The sequence below is a fragment of the Nannobrachium achirus genome (assembly GCF_963921795.1).
Source record: "Nannobrachium achirus genome assembly, chromosome: 4".
NCBI classification, from domain to species: Eukaryota; Metazoa; Chordata; class Actinopteri; order Myctophiformes; family Myctophidae; genus Nannobrachium; species Nannobrachium achirus.
This window is the reverse complement of record NC_137813.1, coordinates 11151411-11168284: the sequence shown is the minus strand read 5'-3', so window position 1 is coordinate 11168284 and position 16874 is coordinate 11151411. Positions and strand designations below refer to the sequence as shown.

Here is a 16874-nt window from a genome sequence, read left to right as displayed (position 1 = left end):
CGTTTTGATGACATTAGGCACGCGGTCATAGCTGGATGTTTAGAGAGCCGGAAGCTCCGGTTTGTCCCGGGTTCGATTCCAGACCATGTTCTGGTTCCCCGTCTGCACTCCTCTGGGCACTGAGTTTCCCTGGCGGGAGCAAGTAGGTCTAATTATTAAAGATTTTCTTCCATCAAGTATCCAAATTCCAAATATAGGAATTCCACCCAGCCTGGTGGAGATATGGGGTGTAGTCGTATGGGGTGTAGTCGTATTGGGTGTAGTAATGGATGAACCTACCTTCTTTTCGTCGTATTGGGTGTAACAGACAACCTACCTTCTTTTCGTCGTACTGGGTGTAGTAGTAGATAAACCTACCTTCCTTTTGTCATATTGGGTGTAGTAGAAGAGGAAACTACCTTCTTTTTGTCGTACTGGGTGTAGTAGATAAACCTACCTTCTTTTCGTCGTACTGGGTGTAGTAGATACACCTACCTTCTTTTCGTCGTACTGGGTGTAGTAGATAAACCTACCTTCTTTTCGTCGTACTGGGTGTAGTAGATAAACCTACCTTCTTTTCGTCGTACTGGGTGTAGTAGATAAACCTACCTTCTTTTCGTTGGTACTGGGTGTAGTAGATAAACCTACCTTCTTCTCGTCGTACTGGGTGTAGTAGATGAAGAGGATGCTGTCCTTCCTCCCCTCGCAGCTGGTGGACTGCTCCAGCGCTACGCCCACGTCCACCCAGCGCCGGGGGCTCCAGTCCCGCCACCAGCGGAGCGCCCCCTGGCGGACCCACACAGACTGCAGGCCAGGGGAGACACACAAGAGGTGGAGCGGGTTAGACTGAGAGAGAGGACGAGGAGGAGGAGATGGAGCTCGTCGCTGTCGGGTGTGGAGACAATGAATGGATGAATACCTTTGTTACTTTTCCCCATTCAAATTCAAAAGTCAGCTGATCTACGAGATGGAAACGCGAAAACCTCAAGATGTCTTCGTCGGGCAATATTTTGAGCGTATTTTGTTTGCTGTGGAGCGCAGAAACCTCTTATCTCCATATTTTATTTTATTTTATTTTTTGTAAATTAACGCCTTACTTGATCGTAAACCAAAGCATCACTCAGTCAAAAATAACGAAAGTAGCAGATCCGCAGGCTGGTTTCGCGACACTTTTTGAGCTTGTGGATCTGCTACTTTTTGTTATTTTCTTAAAGGTAGGGTAAAGTGATTTCATTTAAGTTTCAGTTTTCATGTATGGGTGACAGGCAGGGGCCTTCCTCCAATCATGATCAAGTGAGGGCGGGCCTTGGTGCGCGGAAGGCCCGCCCCCACTCTATCCTGATTGGAGAAAAACCTGTCTCCTCCACCAAAACTGAAACTGCTGAAGTCCAAACATGGACCAAACACTCTATAGTAACTAGTACTATCATTCAGAACATTTGTTATTATTTGAATTAAATGAAATCACTTGCCCTACCTTTAATGGTCCCATCCTAATTTACAGTACACTTTAAGACAGAATAAGTCATAATAAAGCCATATTAAGAAATAATGTGTTGGTAATTAGAACTAATATTATTTTATTAGACAGAAACAAAGACAGAATAGCGAATATATTCTTTGGCACCGGCACGGGTACCGCCGCACGACCGTCAGTCGCGCTGCATCACTGGCGATAGGCAGCCTCCGGCCCTACTGCTGGGACTGCAGTCGAACTGCCGGTCCTATCGCCGGCGATGCAGTGCGACTGCCAGTCGGACTGCCGGTCGTGCGGCGGTGCCTGACGGGGCAGTTCCGTGGCAGGTGCCAGAGAATGTATTCGCTCTTTCTGCTATTCTGTCTTTGTTTCTGTCTAATAAAACATATTAGTTCAAATAACCAACACATTATTTCTTAACATGGCTTTATTCTGTCTTATTCTGTCTTAAAGTGTACTGTAAATTAGGATGGGACCCCTTTAATTTGAAGCCTGAAAAGTTACCGCTTTACACATAGGAGGTTTCCACCCGACAGATACGCTATGATCCTTTATAGGGCATTCACAAATAGTGATATTCGAATTATTCGACCTCAAAGTATTCGAATAGTCGAATATTCGACAGGACTGGCCAAATCGTCAAATATTAAGTAAGCAAGAGGCGAACATTGTGAAAATAGCCCATCTACATACTCACAACGCCTCACGTTGCGAGGCGTTGTGAGCATGTAGATCTGCTATTTTCACAATATTTATCTGCAGAACCGAGTCACATGAAATGTAATGCCTACAATTCCAAGTGCTTGTCAGGGTGGGGGTCCCCAGTTCAAATATGTTTATTTTGGGGGTCACTGCCTAAAAAGGTTTGAGAACCCCTGGTATGGAGCATTTACAAATTCATTCACCAGGGGCATTGATGACTCATTCTTATGACTTCCCATCTAGCCAAACTATACATTTTTTAAAGAGAAAACAACAAAAATAAGTGAATATTCAACTTCGGTGAACAACGTCGAATAGTGACTTTGATATTCGAATATTCGAATATTTGGTGAATGCCCTAATCCTTTATGTTATGACCTTACACTGCTCCTCCCCAGACAGACAGACAGACAGACAGACAGACAGACAGACAGACAGACAGACAGACAGACAGACAGACAGACAGACAGACAGACAGACAGACAGACAGACAGTCTTACACTGCTCCTCTCCAGCGGTTTCTTCTGGATCTCCTGGTGGTCCCTCCTGTCCTGTACCTCCTGCTGCTGTTGGCTCCACTGGACCGGGGTCAGCGACACGGAGCTGGTCATGTGACCTTGACGGACACAGAGATGGACCAATATGATCACAGCCTCAGCTCGCCTCGCGCTGCTGCTACACGTTCAGTACAGCAGCGGACCACACAAGGCCAAGCACCATATAGCACCAGTGTTGTTTTTGACAGCAAATTTTGATTTAGTTTTAGTCATAGTCTTTTGAATAAAATGTCATTTAGTTTTAGTCATAATTTAGTCACCTGAAAAGTATTAGTTTTAGTCAAATTTTAGTCGACTAAATGTCATAAGATTTTAGGCGACTAAATCTACAGTTGATTTAGTCGACTAACATGTATTATGGCAGGCCTTGATGGCATCGTAACAACTGATTTTACGCTTGTTTGTGTGCTGAAAATCGCAGATCTACAAGCTCACAACGCGTCGCGCTGCGACGCGTTGTGAGCTTGTAGATCGGCTATTTTCAGCACGCAACACCTGAGAGCAACCAAACATAAAATGACTCTCTTCTCCACTATAGTCCCTCCCTAACGTTTTAGTCTAGTTTTTATTTTGTTGACAAAATTGTCAATATATTTAGTCTTAGTTTTAGTCATCACAGCTTAGTTTTTGTTTAGTTTTTATTTCGTTTTCGTCAGTGAAAAAAACACAGTCGACAAACATTTTTCGTCATAGTTTTAGTCGACAAAATCAACACTGTATAGCACGCCATCGACATTAATTATCACACAGATCTCACGTTAGCAACGCCAGCACGCCACCGGTGCTTCGATCACAAACTGCACACCTATTGAGTTGCTTATCTGAATCATATTTGAATTGTACTTAAAGGATTCTTCTCTTTAAAGGTTCCAGACCTTGAGCCAGCTGATCGAAGAGTTGTATGATTTATATAGATATAGATTAGTGTCCAAATAAAAAAAAATCTCTATAGGCCTATTATACTGTATCAGCAAATTACCCTGCAGCTTTTGTGCACGGCCAAAAATACATTGAGTTCCTGCTATGTTATCGGCTGAGTAGAAATGTATGTAGGGGTGGGCGATATGGTGATAATTATCGTTGAGACGATACAATGTCTCCACGATATGCCTTTTCAGAGGTATCGTATATATCGTGATACAATTGAGGGAGCCTTGTAAACAATCCTGTTTAATCGTTAATACAGAGATTCATTGCAGAATTCAATTAAACCTGCATTTTGGTCAAAATCATCAGTTCTCAAACTTTATAATGTCAAGGTCTCCACTGACAGTATACAAATACTATATAAGAAAAAGAAGGTGCGCATCAGCAATGGTTTTCTCAGTGGAGTGCTAGACCTAAAGTCAAATTTACATAAAAAATAGGAATTAAATTCCAAAAAGGTAGCACATCCCCAATTTTTCGTCAGAGCATGCTTCGTCAGAGCAGTCTTAGCCGAAACGCGTAAGCATTCCTTTTTGGTGTGTGCCAATAAATAAGTGGAAATGTGAGTACTTTGTCCTCCTGATTAAAAAATTGGGGATGTGCTACCTTTTTTGGAATTTAATTCCTATTTTTTAAGTATACAAATACTGTCAGAGTTACATACTTGTAAAGTCAAATTTAGACCTCCCAAAAGGAACCCAGAGAGTCAAGTAACTTGAAAAATAACCATAAAAACCAACGTGAAAAAGAATCGTGATAAAATCGTGTATCGTGAGATTCGTGATGCAGCTTGGGAAAATATCGTGATATTGTATTTTTCCATATCGCCCACCCCTAAATGTATGTTAACTCGCAGTTTGGCTAGGCTTACCTAATAGAGTGACCGGAGAGTATAGAACTGTACACAGCAAAACAGCCTGCACTCAATGAATGTCCCTTTCACATACCGGTAGATTTATGGTGCCGTTATGGAAGCCCACGAAACGCACACATCTATGTGAAACGATCTTTCAAGTGAGTGAAGGTCAAGTGTATTACTCAGGGACGTGCTGGGCCCCTGATTCAGCCCGGGAAAAAGAGTTGGAGAGGCACTCATAGAGAGAGAGATCTCTCTCTCTCTATAGCACTGCTGCTGCTACTCAAAGATTTGCCATTTCAGATCATGACAAGTGACAAGCCAGTGGGTACATGAGTTATATTTCGTTGTTGTCGGGTGGAAACCTTGTATGTCCAAAACCGTTTGCTTGTAGATCGGCTGTTTTCACTACTTTTGTGCAACGGCCTTGTATGATGAAGCAGGGCTTTGCTTTGCGAAAAAATTTACGAATTTGAAACTTGGAGATACAAGGTTTCTGCCCGACGTGACGATTTACTTTGTTGGCTGCCCAGCCCCCAAAATGGAACGAAGCCATGTAACGATACGACGGGTGTAACGATAGGCCAACATTTTATTTTTAATTTATTCCCTAATGGGAATGGGAATGAACCGGCCGTTCGGGAGTTTTTCCCAATGGCCAGCACGTCCCTGGTATTACTTATTGACGTATCAACACAAATTGACATGAATCCAAAATACACTGATGATTGTGCTGTCAAACAATGAAACTATATGGAATCTATGAACGGGTTGTGGGGGTCCCTGCTTCATCTCTCTCTACCAACTAAGGGGTCCTTGGCCTGAAAACGTTGAAGACCCCTGGCCTATGGTATATATGTCACAGTGTTTTTGAGAATCAGTAAGATCAAGAAATGGAGCGCTCGTCGTGCGGCGCGGGGCGGAACAAGCGGTCGCTTTGATCCACAACAACGACAGCGACAACGTAGCGTTGGCAGGAATGATAGCGCCTCACGCCACGGAGGTTAGGGTTAGGGTTAGGCATAGTTTTACTGAGGTTAAGGTTAGGGTTAGGGTTAGAGTTAGGCATAGTAAGCTAATGGCTAAACACATCTGAGCTAGGCTAGTAGATAAACAAAGAAAGAGTCGCAAACGAGTGACGTCAGCAGCGACTACACAAGTGAATGGCTGTTGTCGCCATCTCTTGGTGACTACGCAGAAATACAGAGGTGCGCTGATAAGAGACTATCAAAGTGAATTGATCCAGGTGGTGTTAGGGGTGTGTGGTGAACGACAAAATGAGCGCTCTTACCACGATCTCACTGAGTTACCCAAACTCACTGTAACATATATATATATATATATATATATATATATATATATATATATACGGTACCTGCAGGGTTCCCACACATCTTTGCCAATTAATGTCCAAAACCTTTCCAGAATTTTTACCCGATTTCCAGTACTATATAACAATAATTCAGCTCAATAATGAGTCGCTTACTCCTATGCGCAATGCCCAAAGACAGGCAGTGTATGCCAGTAGTTCTCAACCTTTTCAGGCCGTGACCCCCGAAAATAATCATATTTGAAAAGGGGACCCCGCCCTGATGAGCACTAAGAGTTGAGGAATTTTGTATAACACGTTTATTGCGAAAATAGCCGATCTACATGCTCACGCGAGGCGTTGTGAGCATGGCATAGCTATTTTTTCCAGGACCTTCCAGGACCCTTGATCAATTCCAAAACTTTTCCAGTACTGGAAAAATATTTTTCTAATTTCAAAATATTTCCAGGAATTTCATGACCGTGGGAACCCTGTATATATACGGTACCTGTAGGACTGAGCCAGCTGATCTGGGAGGTGGCCTCCACGTCACAGCTTCCCCCGGAGATCCAGGCCCACACGGGCGCGTCCTCCTCCCCCAGGGGGTGATGGGAGGGCAGCAGGGCCGCCGCGCCCCCGCCGTCGCCGCCCAACGTCGCCGCCTGCTGGGCGCTGATCCTGGCCGCCTGCGCCCCCTCCAGGTCCACCGTGCTCCACGGGACGTCCGGCCCGGACGCCGCCCCCTCCTCCTAGGAATGGGACCATATGAAAATAGAGGGCATGCGCGTGCATAAAGGGAATGGCAAATCGAGTGGCAAAGTGAGTTTAACATCGTTTAACGTTGTTTAATGCAGGGGTTTTCAAAGTGGGTGACGGGGCACCCTGGGGTGCCGTGACGGCAGTCCAGGGGTGCCGCGAGACAACTTGATAATATTTGGGATGTATTTGGACACTTGAAAAAAATATTTAGTATAATTTTAAACTTGAAGTACAAAGTTTTTTTCAGTCAGTTCTAACCAACATGGCTATTATCTCAACGCTTTCCTCGCAACATAATCACTAAAATATCATCACTGTCTGGCAGAAACCTCTGTTGCACAAAACTAGTGAACTAGTGAACTAGTGAAAAAAGCCGATCTACAAGCACACAACGCCTCGCATCGCGAGGCGTTGTGTGCTTGTAGATCTGCTGTTTTCACTAGTTTAGTACATTTTATAGATGATAAATATAAAACAAACGGTTTTGGACATACAAGGTTTCCACCCGACAACGACGATATGCTATAAATAATTTATAAGGTGCTGGGAGTGAAAATTATAATGTAGGGGTGCCTCGGATTAAAAAATATATTTATGGGGTGCCCTGAGACAAAAAGGTTTGGGAACCCCTGGTTTAATGGAATCAGATAGGACTTTTCTGTTTGATGCGTGGGCTGTCAAGGCCAGGAATTAGTTTTACCCACATAACTTCCAGGTACTGTATGATGATGATGTCATGTCCATACCCTCTGGTCTATTTCATACCAGGATTATTGTGACCAAAGAAATTGCGATTATACGATATTGTAACGTTTGGAAGACTGAGTGGGGCAGTCCGCCTCTAACCGGGAGGCGAACCCCAGCCTCCCACTAGCAGACAAGGCAAGCAACCCGCAACGCCAAGAGAGCTAGCTCGCTTGGCATAGCGAGTTACGGCCCGATCTCTTGCAGGGTCGTTACCATCCCCAACATCCCCAATTATCCTGGGGTGGAACATTTGCCAAAAAAATAGCAGCTCTACAAGCCCACAACGCGTCACAACGCGACGCGGTGTGAGCTTGTAGATCTGCTATTATTTGGCAAAGAGATTTGGTAGAGAGTGAGAAAAAAGAGTAGTACGTAGTTAGGGGTGTAACGATACATTCTAATAGCAATTCGATACATATCACTATATGGTTGACGATACGATACATGGACGATATTGGTTCATTCATGGAGATACGATTTGATTCAATGATTTAAAATCGATATAGTAACCCTAACCCTAACCCTAACCCTTAGCAAATAAATTAAATCTGTGTGAAAGGTGTAGATAGTGCAGGTTTTTAAGGGAAACATGTATTATTATGGATATAAATAAGTAAACACTGTGATTATCTGCCAAATACATGAACAATGTATATTGACAAACCTTGACATGAACCCAGAGATTACACACATTTATCGATTGAGCAGTGTAGCTATATGGAATGGAAAAGTAATTAAACCCCTCCTTTTAATTTTTTCTTCTTAAAAATGCTAAATACAATGCACAAGTAGGCAGTATCGATACAATCGATTCTTGGCACTGCCGATTCGATACGATTTTAGCTGTTTTCATTTCGATATACTTTGATTGTTTATATGAAAAACAATATTTCGATGCAGTTACTATATCGTTACACCCCTATACGTAGTGGTACCGGATATGCAGCTCGGCAAATAAAAAGGTGAATCGATCCCAGCGCATGACATGTGAGGACGACATCACCATAAATTAAATCTCCACGATACGATTAATGTCAGCATATTTTTTTAATCACGATAAACAATAACATTGCTTATCGCAGTGTTTCTCAACCGCTGTGCCTGGGGACCGTTGGTGTGCCCCTGAGAAGGGTCAAGTGTGCCCCTTGAAACTGCTTGAAAGCCAGTATTGTATTTATCATTTTAAAAATGATTTAAACTAGTGAAAACAGCCGATCTACAAGCACACAACGCCTTGTATGATGAAGCAAGGCTTTACTTTGCGAAGAAACGTACAGATTTGAAACTTGGAGATACAAGGTTTCTTCCCGACGATATTTACACCACCGTATTTTGTCGGTGTGCCCATGGATTCATGGGACATGAAAAGTGTGCCCATGCAGAAAAAAAGGTTGAGAAACACTGGCTTATGGTCCCATCCATTCCCTACCTCCTCCAGAGAAGGGGGCAGCGGCGAGAGCAGCGAGAGGCGGGCGTCATTCAGGTCTATCTCCTCCCCCTGGAGGAGGGGTTCATCCTCCAGGGTGGGGGGAGGGGCGTCCCGGGGCGGTCCCGACGACGGGGTCTTCTCGCGGTCCGACACCAGGCTGGGGATGAACAGGGACGTGCAGAGAATGTTAGAGAGGCAGGGGCTGACATTACTAAAAAGGGCCTTTTGGTGAAAACCTCCAAAATAGCAGACCTCCAAGCTCTGAGCTTGGAGGTCGGCTATTTTCGGTACTTGATACCACACTGAACTTAGCATAATCAAGTCAATACTGGGGGTGTGGCGTAACGGCATGTATTTCTACACGGAGAGGGCAATTCAGGTGAGCTAAGGCAATTGCCTTAGCATGGAAAGTAAGCCATTTACTATGAGAGGGACTGGGTTGTTGGCTGATATAGCACTGTTTCAGGGTTGCCAAACAACCCTGATACAGTGGTAAATCAGCCAACAACCCACGACCCTCGAATGGTAAATAGCTTTTCTACCACTTCTACCATATAAATGAAAGAAAACACAGTTGTAACTTGCAAGGTTTAGTTACAATCATGCAACACAACAGTGGGCAGGGTCCATTAGCCAACTCAAGGTTGTCGACTGATTTACCACAGTTTTAAGCCAATCAGAATCCAGTATCTGAACATGTGACCACAAAAAGTGGTAGAAAGAGGGTGTTTTCATTTCTTTCACCATAGTGAAAACTGCATTCATGGTCTGGAGATGGTTCAACCTGTCTTTACAGACAGGTTGAAGGGCAGGGGCTCAAGCCCCCCTTTGCTGTCTATGCGTGCACGTGCCTGGTGATGAAGCTGTCGCTGGTGGGGATGAAGGTCCTGATGGGAGGTTCCGATTGGACGGTGGAGGGAGGAGGGGGCGTGGCCACGTGGGGAGGCGGCGAGGGCGTGGCGGTGACGGAGGAGGAGGAGGGGGGGTCCGCGGGGGCCTCAAGGACAGCGGGGGCCTCCAGGACAGCGGGGGCCTCCAGGACAGCGGGGGCCTCCAGGACAGCAGGGGGCGACGTTGTGGAGTTGTTGGGTGAGTCGGGACTCGGCCCCACGTCGGTGGAGTCTGAGTCTGTGCAGCTCAGGACCGAGCCCTGGGAGGCTTCTGTGAGCCCGCCCCCGAACTCACTGTCATCCCTTTAACAAAAAAAGAAGAAGAAAAAAGAATTTACCTACGTCCTCCCACAAGGGAAATTCAGTTTTCAGCTTAACCCAGCTGACCCCCAGTGCTTCGCACAAGGAGCGCGGGGAGGGGAGCAGTGATAGCTGGAGCGGGGAATCGTACCTGCGACCTCTGGGACCTCCGGAGTCCTAGGTATGGACACTAACCACTCAGCTATCACTGCTATAACGCAAGCACACGCACGCACGCACGCACGCACGCACGCACGCGCACACACACCACAAATCCAAGACTACAGTTATCCCAGCATCCCTACTGTTGAGTTTTGCAATGTTTTGCGTCCTTTGTTTAAAGGCCTAAAGTTTAATTCCTTATTTAAATACCATGACACTTTAGTAGACGTTTGGGTTGTGTAGTTAACCTTTGTCATGATGTAACTCCATATCGGCGATATATTCTCGATATATCTTGCTCCGTTAAAGGTAGGGAAAGTGATTTCATTTAATTCAAATAATAACAAAATGGGTCTATGTCTATCTAATGGTACTAGTTACTATAGAGTGTCTGGTCCTTGTTTGGACTTCAGCCTTATCCCCTGTGAGTGGAAAAAAGCAGTTTCAGTTTTGGTGGAGGAGACAGGTTTTCCTCCAATCAGGATAAGAGTGGGGCCTTCCTCCAATCTTGGTCGAGTGGGGGCGGGCCTTACGCACACCAAGGCCCGCCCTCACTTGATCATGATTGGAGGAAGGCCCCCGCCTGTCACCTACATGAAAACTGACACTGAAACTTAAATGAAATCACTTACCCTACCTTTAATAAGTATAAGTAATGTACAGTAATATAAGTCAATAAGGAGTACTATTTTTTATTTCTAACCAAAGAAGTAATGTTGCACAGATATCTAGCCAATGTTTGAGCTACATCACTGTAAGGTAAATACACTATAACATGCACTTTTAAAAGAATTTAATCAGTTTTCATCTAGTCAGTCTATGAATGTTTCAATATAATGTTTTTTTTTTCCTTTCTTTTTTTTAACTAAGGTTCAACTGATGGAATTGTGATGACTCACCTGGGCGGAGCTATCTCCTGCCGCCTGCCACCCCAGTGGGCGGAGACAGGGATCCAGCCACTCCCACTGGGTTCTAATGTGGTCACGCCCATTCTGAAGTACAGCCCACGGTCCTCACCTACACCCCACACCTAACACACACGCACGCACGCACGCACGCACGCACGCACGCACGCACGCACGCACGCACGCACGCACACACACACACACACACACACACACACACACACACACACACACACACACACGAACACACATGCACACAATTTGATTTAGCAGATTATCATTATTACAAAGTATAGCTGTTCCGTTGTCATGCCCCATACAACAGTGGTTCTCAACCTGTGGGTCGGGACCCCCAGAGGGGTCCCCAAATTATTTTGGGGGGTCCCCCGATGTTTAGCTAAATGTTTCTCACTCAACAGTAAACAGACCAACATACAGTATAAGTGTATACAGGCACATTTCTAAAGTGACAATTTAAGGACTTTAAAGACATTTTTAGTACCTCTGGTCAAACATTGGTAAAATTGTCAAATATTAGAGGCAGAAATTCTGAAAATAGCAGATCTACATGCTTGCAGATCTGCTACACCGAGCATGTAGATTGTCTATTTTCACAATGTAATATCGGTAGATCGAGTAAAACTAAATCAATGTAATGCCAACTCCTACAGTTCCAAGTGCTTATGCAGTGTGGGGGGTCCCCAGTTAAAATATGATTATTTTGGGGGTCGCGACCTGAAAAGGTTGAGAACTACTGCCATATAACATGAAATCACCCTACTATTGGGGGCGAGACGTAAAAGGCGATAGTTGCTGGGAGACGATGTTTAGGGGATGTATATATCTACAACAGGGGTCTTCAACAGGGGGTCCGCGACCCCTAGGGGGTCCGCGGAGGTACTGCAGGGGGTCCGCGAAATTATTGCTAAAAAAAAAAAAAAAAAAAAAAGGATTTAAAAAAAAAATTCCTTCTTTTTTTTTTGCCATTTTCCACATTTATGTTAAAAAATAAATCATGATTCTATCCATTTTGAATAGCTTGAATACATGATTGCTATTGACATATTATTGACATTTGTTCTCAGTTAATAAGTAGTATGTTTAGAAATGGTTGTGGTACGGCCCACCCTGCTCGCTGTAACTTGTACATGTTTAAAATAAAAGATATGTCGTAGCCCCGACCCCCCCACCTTACGAGGTGGTAGGGGGTCCTGCTCCATCTCCCCATCAGTTTGCGGGTCCCCGGCCTGAAAACGTTGAAGACCCCTGATCTACAAGCTCACTGTGTCAAATTCTGAATCATACCCGGATGTTATGTGGGAATGCCTACTGAGTGTCAAAAAAACACTTTCTGGCCTTGACCACCCATACATCCAAACAGAAAAGTCCTATCCGATTGCATGTTAAACTCACTTTGCCACTCGATTTGCCACTCCGTTCACTTTATGCATGCACATACCCTCTATAACAGGGGTCTTCAACAGGGGGTCCGGTTCCCCTAGGGGGTCCTCAGAGTTACAACAGGTGGTCCTCCAAATCTTTGTGTGATAGAAACCTTTTTTTCTCCTTTTTTATATTAACCACTTAAACCCTAGCGTCCATATCCGGAGAACTTTAGCCAATCGGCTATTTTCGGCAAAGAGCTTTGGTGTAGAGGGGAAAAAGAGCAGACTAAGTACAGAGTGAAAGGTCAAGTGTATTAAGTATTGATGGTTCAAGTGGTTAAATATCTGAAAACACAAATTGACATGAATCCAAAATACACTGATGATTGTGCTATCAAAAGATTAAACTATATGGAATCTATTAACAGGTTGTGTGGGGTCCCTGCTTCATTTCTCTCTCAACTAAGGTGACCTTGGCCTGAAAACGTTGAAGACCCCTGCTCTATAAGGATACTTTTACTTATTTAACAGAGTGTTTCTACGTTGAGTACCTCCTCTTCCACCCACTGACGTGGTGCCATCTCTAATTAGGGGTATTTTTACTTAAGAACATTCAGAGTACTTCATCTTCTTCTTCTTCTTCCAGCACTGAGCTGACCCTGGGCCAACGGCTCTAATTAGGGAGTCTCCCGTCTAGTGTGTCAGTACAGTCAGTCTGCACAGGATTTATATAAGGCAGGAACGCTGGGCTCTGCTCTGCTCACGTTACAAGGGAACTCGATGGGAGGGGGCACACCAGGGCCCCGTGGGGCGAGGATGGAGGGGGTGAGAGACAGTGTGGGCAGGGGTGTCACACCAAATTCTGGGCCCTGGGTACAAGGATTCACTGCAGGCCCCCCATGAATGTTCTTCATAGGGGGAGGGGGTTTAACCTATTTAGACTGGGAATGCATTATTACGCATTATGTTGTGCTTTAACTATTGAAAAATGTCAGATATACAAGCTCACAGCGAGCTTGTAGATCTGCTATTTTTGAAAAATCTTGAAAAGTTTTTTTTTTTGAAAAGCCTGTGTTTCCATGTCAGTGGTGCTCAAACTTCTTCATGTGAAGGACCCCCAAAATGATATGTATTTGGCAACGGATCCCCATCTCAAAATATTTTGTTCCAGGGACCCCTCAGAAGCAAAATTTGAGTTACAAATGTTGAGTTATGACTTTTTATCGTTACTTCCCCCCCTTTACTTTAGCTATTTTTCAATAGCTAAAGTACAAAATAATTAAGGCCCTTCCACCTTGTAAGTTGGACTAGTAACTCAGTCCCACCCCCCCCCCCCCCCTTGTGACGCCCCTGAGCATGGGGCTGGGATCTGTGGGGTGAGATCTGTGGGGTGGGATCTGTGGGGTGGGATCTGTGGGGTGGGATCTGTGGGGTGGGATCGGAGGGTTTTGCAGTGCTTGCAAAGTCCACAGTGTTTGAGACACAGTCAGCACCGGGGATTGAAGCCAGAACTCTCCACCCCACCCTGGCTGCTGCCCTGACCTGAGCAGGCCTGGGCAGCCCTGGCCTGACCTGAAGTGTAGCCTGGTTCCCATTACGTAAGAATGGGACGATATGACATTTTCGATTATTGTGACCATACAAACAAATTGCGATTAACGATATCGCGATAATCAAAATATCACCAACATCCATATATAATATACTAGGGCGGAACATTTGCCAAAAAAACAGCCAATCTACAAGCTCACAACGCGTCGCATCTTGTTTAGACAGATACTAGGTTTGATATTTACCAGGTAACAGTAGCCTAACTACACCTCTCTCTCTGCACTCTACTTACAGAGTATGTGACTATTTACCTTGTTGTGTGTTGACTAGAGTAGTACTAGATCAGTTTACGCTGATTATTCTGATCTCAGACTTGTAAGTCACACCGGATAAAGTAAGTAAGCCAGCTTTGCTGCCTTGCTGAGAACATGAGGCCCATAGGGCAGTAGCCTATCTCCTGTTTCTGTAGCGTGAGGCAACTTGATGTACACGTACTATAATAGAGTGTACACCCCCTGGACATGGTGCTAGCATGTCGCAGGGACTTAAAGGAGTAGTTCACCCCCAAAATGACTTATTTCTATCGATTACTCATGGAGACTTGAATTCATGGATATTTTTTTTGTTTGTTTTTGTCACATTACTAAGCCTATAATTTGAGGAGACACTTTGTGTCTCCATAGGGAACAAAGCAGGCTCTTTGTGTCTCCATATTATATAGCGATATTATATATATAGATATATAGATATTATATAGCGATTATAGGAATGCGACAAAAATAAAAACATATCCATGAAATCAAGTCTCCAACTATCCCTTTAACCACCAATTCAACCCTTGATGCTGAGTGTCAAGCAGGGAGGCATCGGGTCCCATTGTTAGTAGTCATTGGTATGACCTGGCCGGGAATCGAACCTGGACACCCAATCTCAGGCCGGACACTCTAACCCAGCGGTTCCCAAACATTTTAGCTCGAGACCCAAAAGAGAAATTAAACGTTTGCCCGGGACCCAAACTTGTGAAAACCGCAGATCTACAAGCTCACAACGTGTTACTTCGCATTGTGGTGTGAGCTTGTAGATCGGCTATTTTCACTAGTTTGATTTTTCATTTATGTATTAATGAAATTACTTATAGATTTTTTTAATTATAGATTTTCTTTTTATTCATGAAAATCTTAGCTTTTTGTGGGATGTTTTTTGAACAAAATGTAGGAAACCAAGAATTAAGGGACCCATAAAAAGGTGTCCGCAACCCACGGATGGGTCCCAACCCAGTGTTTGGGAACCAGTGCTCTAACCACAAGGTCACTGAGCTGGATAAAAGTGTACTACTGAGCTGGATAAAAGTGTCTGTTCATAGTCAGGTCTTGTTCAGTGTTTACCTGGTACCAGTCCAGTTCATAGAGTCAGGTCTTGTTCAGTGTTTACCTGGTACCAGTCCTGTTCATAGAGTCAGGTCTTGTTCAGTGTTTACCTGGTACCAGTCCAGTTCATAGAGTCAGGTCCAGTTCAGTGTTTATCTGGTACCAGTCCAGTTCAAATAGGTCCTGTTCAGTGTTTACCTGGTACCAGTCCAGTTCATAGAGTCAGGTCCAGTTCAGTGTTTACCTGGTACCAGTCCAGTTCATAGAGTCAGGTCCAGTTCAGTGATTACCTGGTCGTTGAGTCCTACGTCCACCATCATCATCTCCCCTCCGATACTGATCCACCCGGAGCCGCACGGATTGTGAGAGTTCACACCACGCCTGAACCACACCTGGACACACACACACACGCACGCACGCACACACACACACACACACACACACACACACACACACACACACACACACACACACACACACACACACACACACACACACAATAAGAGAGAGACACACAGCACGCACGCACAAGCGTCAGCCCAAACTATCACTATGATTGCTGCACCTACCAAATTATTTTCCTCATTGATTAAGCTTGTTTAGAATGAGTTCACCAATATTTGTGAGCAGGGATAAAGCACAAGGGGGAAAATTAAAGCTGTGCTCTGTTGATTTAATTTAGCGTTTTTTTTTTTGTATTTATTCTGAGATGCACCGACATTAATAAGGAGGACCAATTCTATTTAAATTCAAAACTGCCGCTCTGACCGACCTTGAAGTCCTTGGTGACGACCCAGACCACACTGACCCCCACGGACACATGCAGAGCCTCCACCTCCTTCACTGGAGAAGACACCTCCACCCACGATGTACCTGAGGACACAAGAACATTAACCCACTGACCCACCTCCACCCACGATGTACCTGAGGACACAAGAACATTAACCCACTGAACCACCTCCACCCACGATGTACCTGAGGACACAGGAACATTAACCCACTGAACCACCTCCACCCACGATGTACCTGAGGACACAAGAACATTAACCCACTGACCCACCTCCACCCACGATGTACCTGAGGACACAAGAACATTAACCCACTGACCCACCTCCACCCACGATGTACCTGAGGACACAAGAACATTAACCCACTGACCCACCTCCACCCACGATGTACCTGAGGACACAAGAACATTAACCCACTGAACCACCTCCACCCACGATGTACCTGAGGACACAAGAACATTAACCCACTGACCCACCTCCACCCACGATGTACCTGAGGACACAAGGACATTAACCCACTGAACCACCTCCACCCACGATGTACCTGAGGACACAGGAACATTAACCCACTGAACCACCTCCACCCACGATGTACCTGAGGACACAGGAACATTAACCCACTGAACCACCTCCATTAACCACTGAACCACCTCGACCCTGATGACACAGAACATTAACCCACTGAACCACCTCCAACCACGATGTACCTGAGGACACAGGAACATTAACCCACTGACCCACCTCCACCCTGAGGACACAAGAACATTAACCCACTGAACCACCT

General features: G+C 44.9%; 1 protein-coding gene across 1 annotated transcript in view; it reads right to left on the bottom strand.

Annotated features, from left to right (window-relative positions):
• Nucleotides 1-16874, bottom strand: part of tecpr1b (tectonin beta-propeller repeat containing 1b) — a gene marked incomplete at both ends in the record, with an annotated part of 51557 nt that overhangs the window by 25258 nt on the left and 9425 nt on the right. Inside the window, 8 exons of the mRNA XM_080723028.1 lie at nucleotides 628-783; nucleotides 2659-2774; nucleotides 6316-6556; nucleotides 8743-8899; nucleotides 9594-9926; nucleotides 10994-11124; nucleotides 15593-15694; nucleotides 16075-16175. Coding sequence (XP_080579154.1) covers nucleotides 628-783; nucleotides 2659-2774; nucleotides 6316-6556; nucleotides 8743-8899; nucleotides 9594-9926; nucleotides 10994-11124; nucleotides 15593-15694; nucleotides 16075-16175 — 1337 coding nt within the window. The remainder of the gene's footprint in view (nucleotides 1-627; nucleotides 784-2658; nucleotides 2775-6315; nucleotides 6557-8742; nucleotides 8900-9593; nucleotides 9927-10993; nucleotides 11125-15592; nucleotides 15695-16074; nucleotides 16176-16874) is intronic.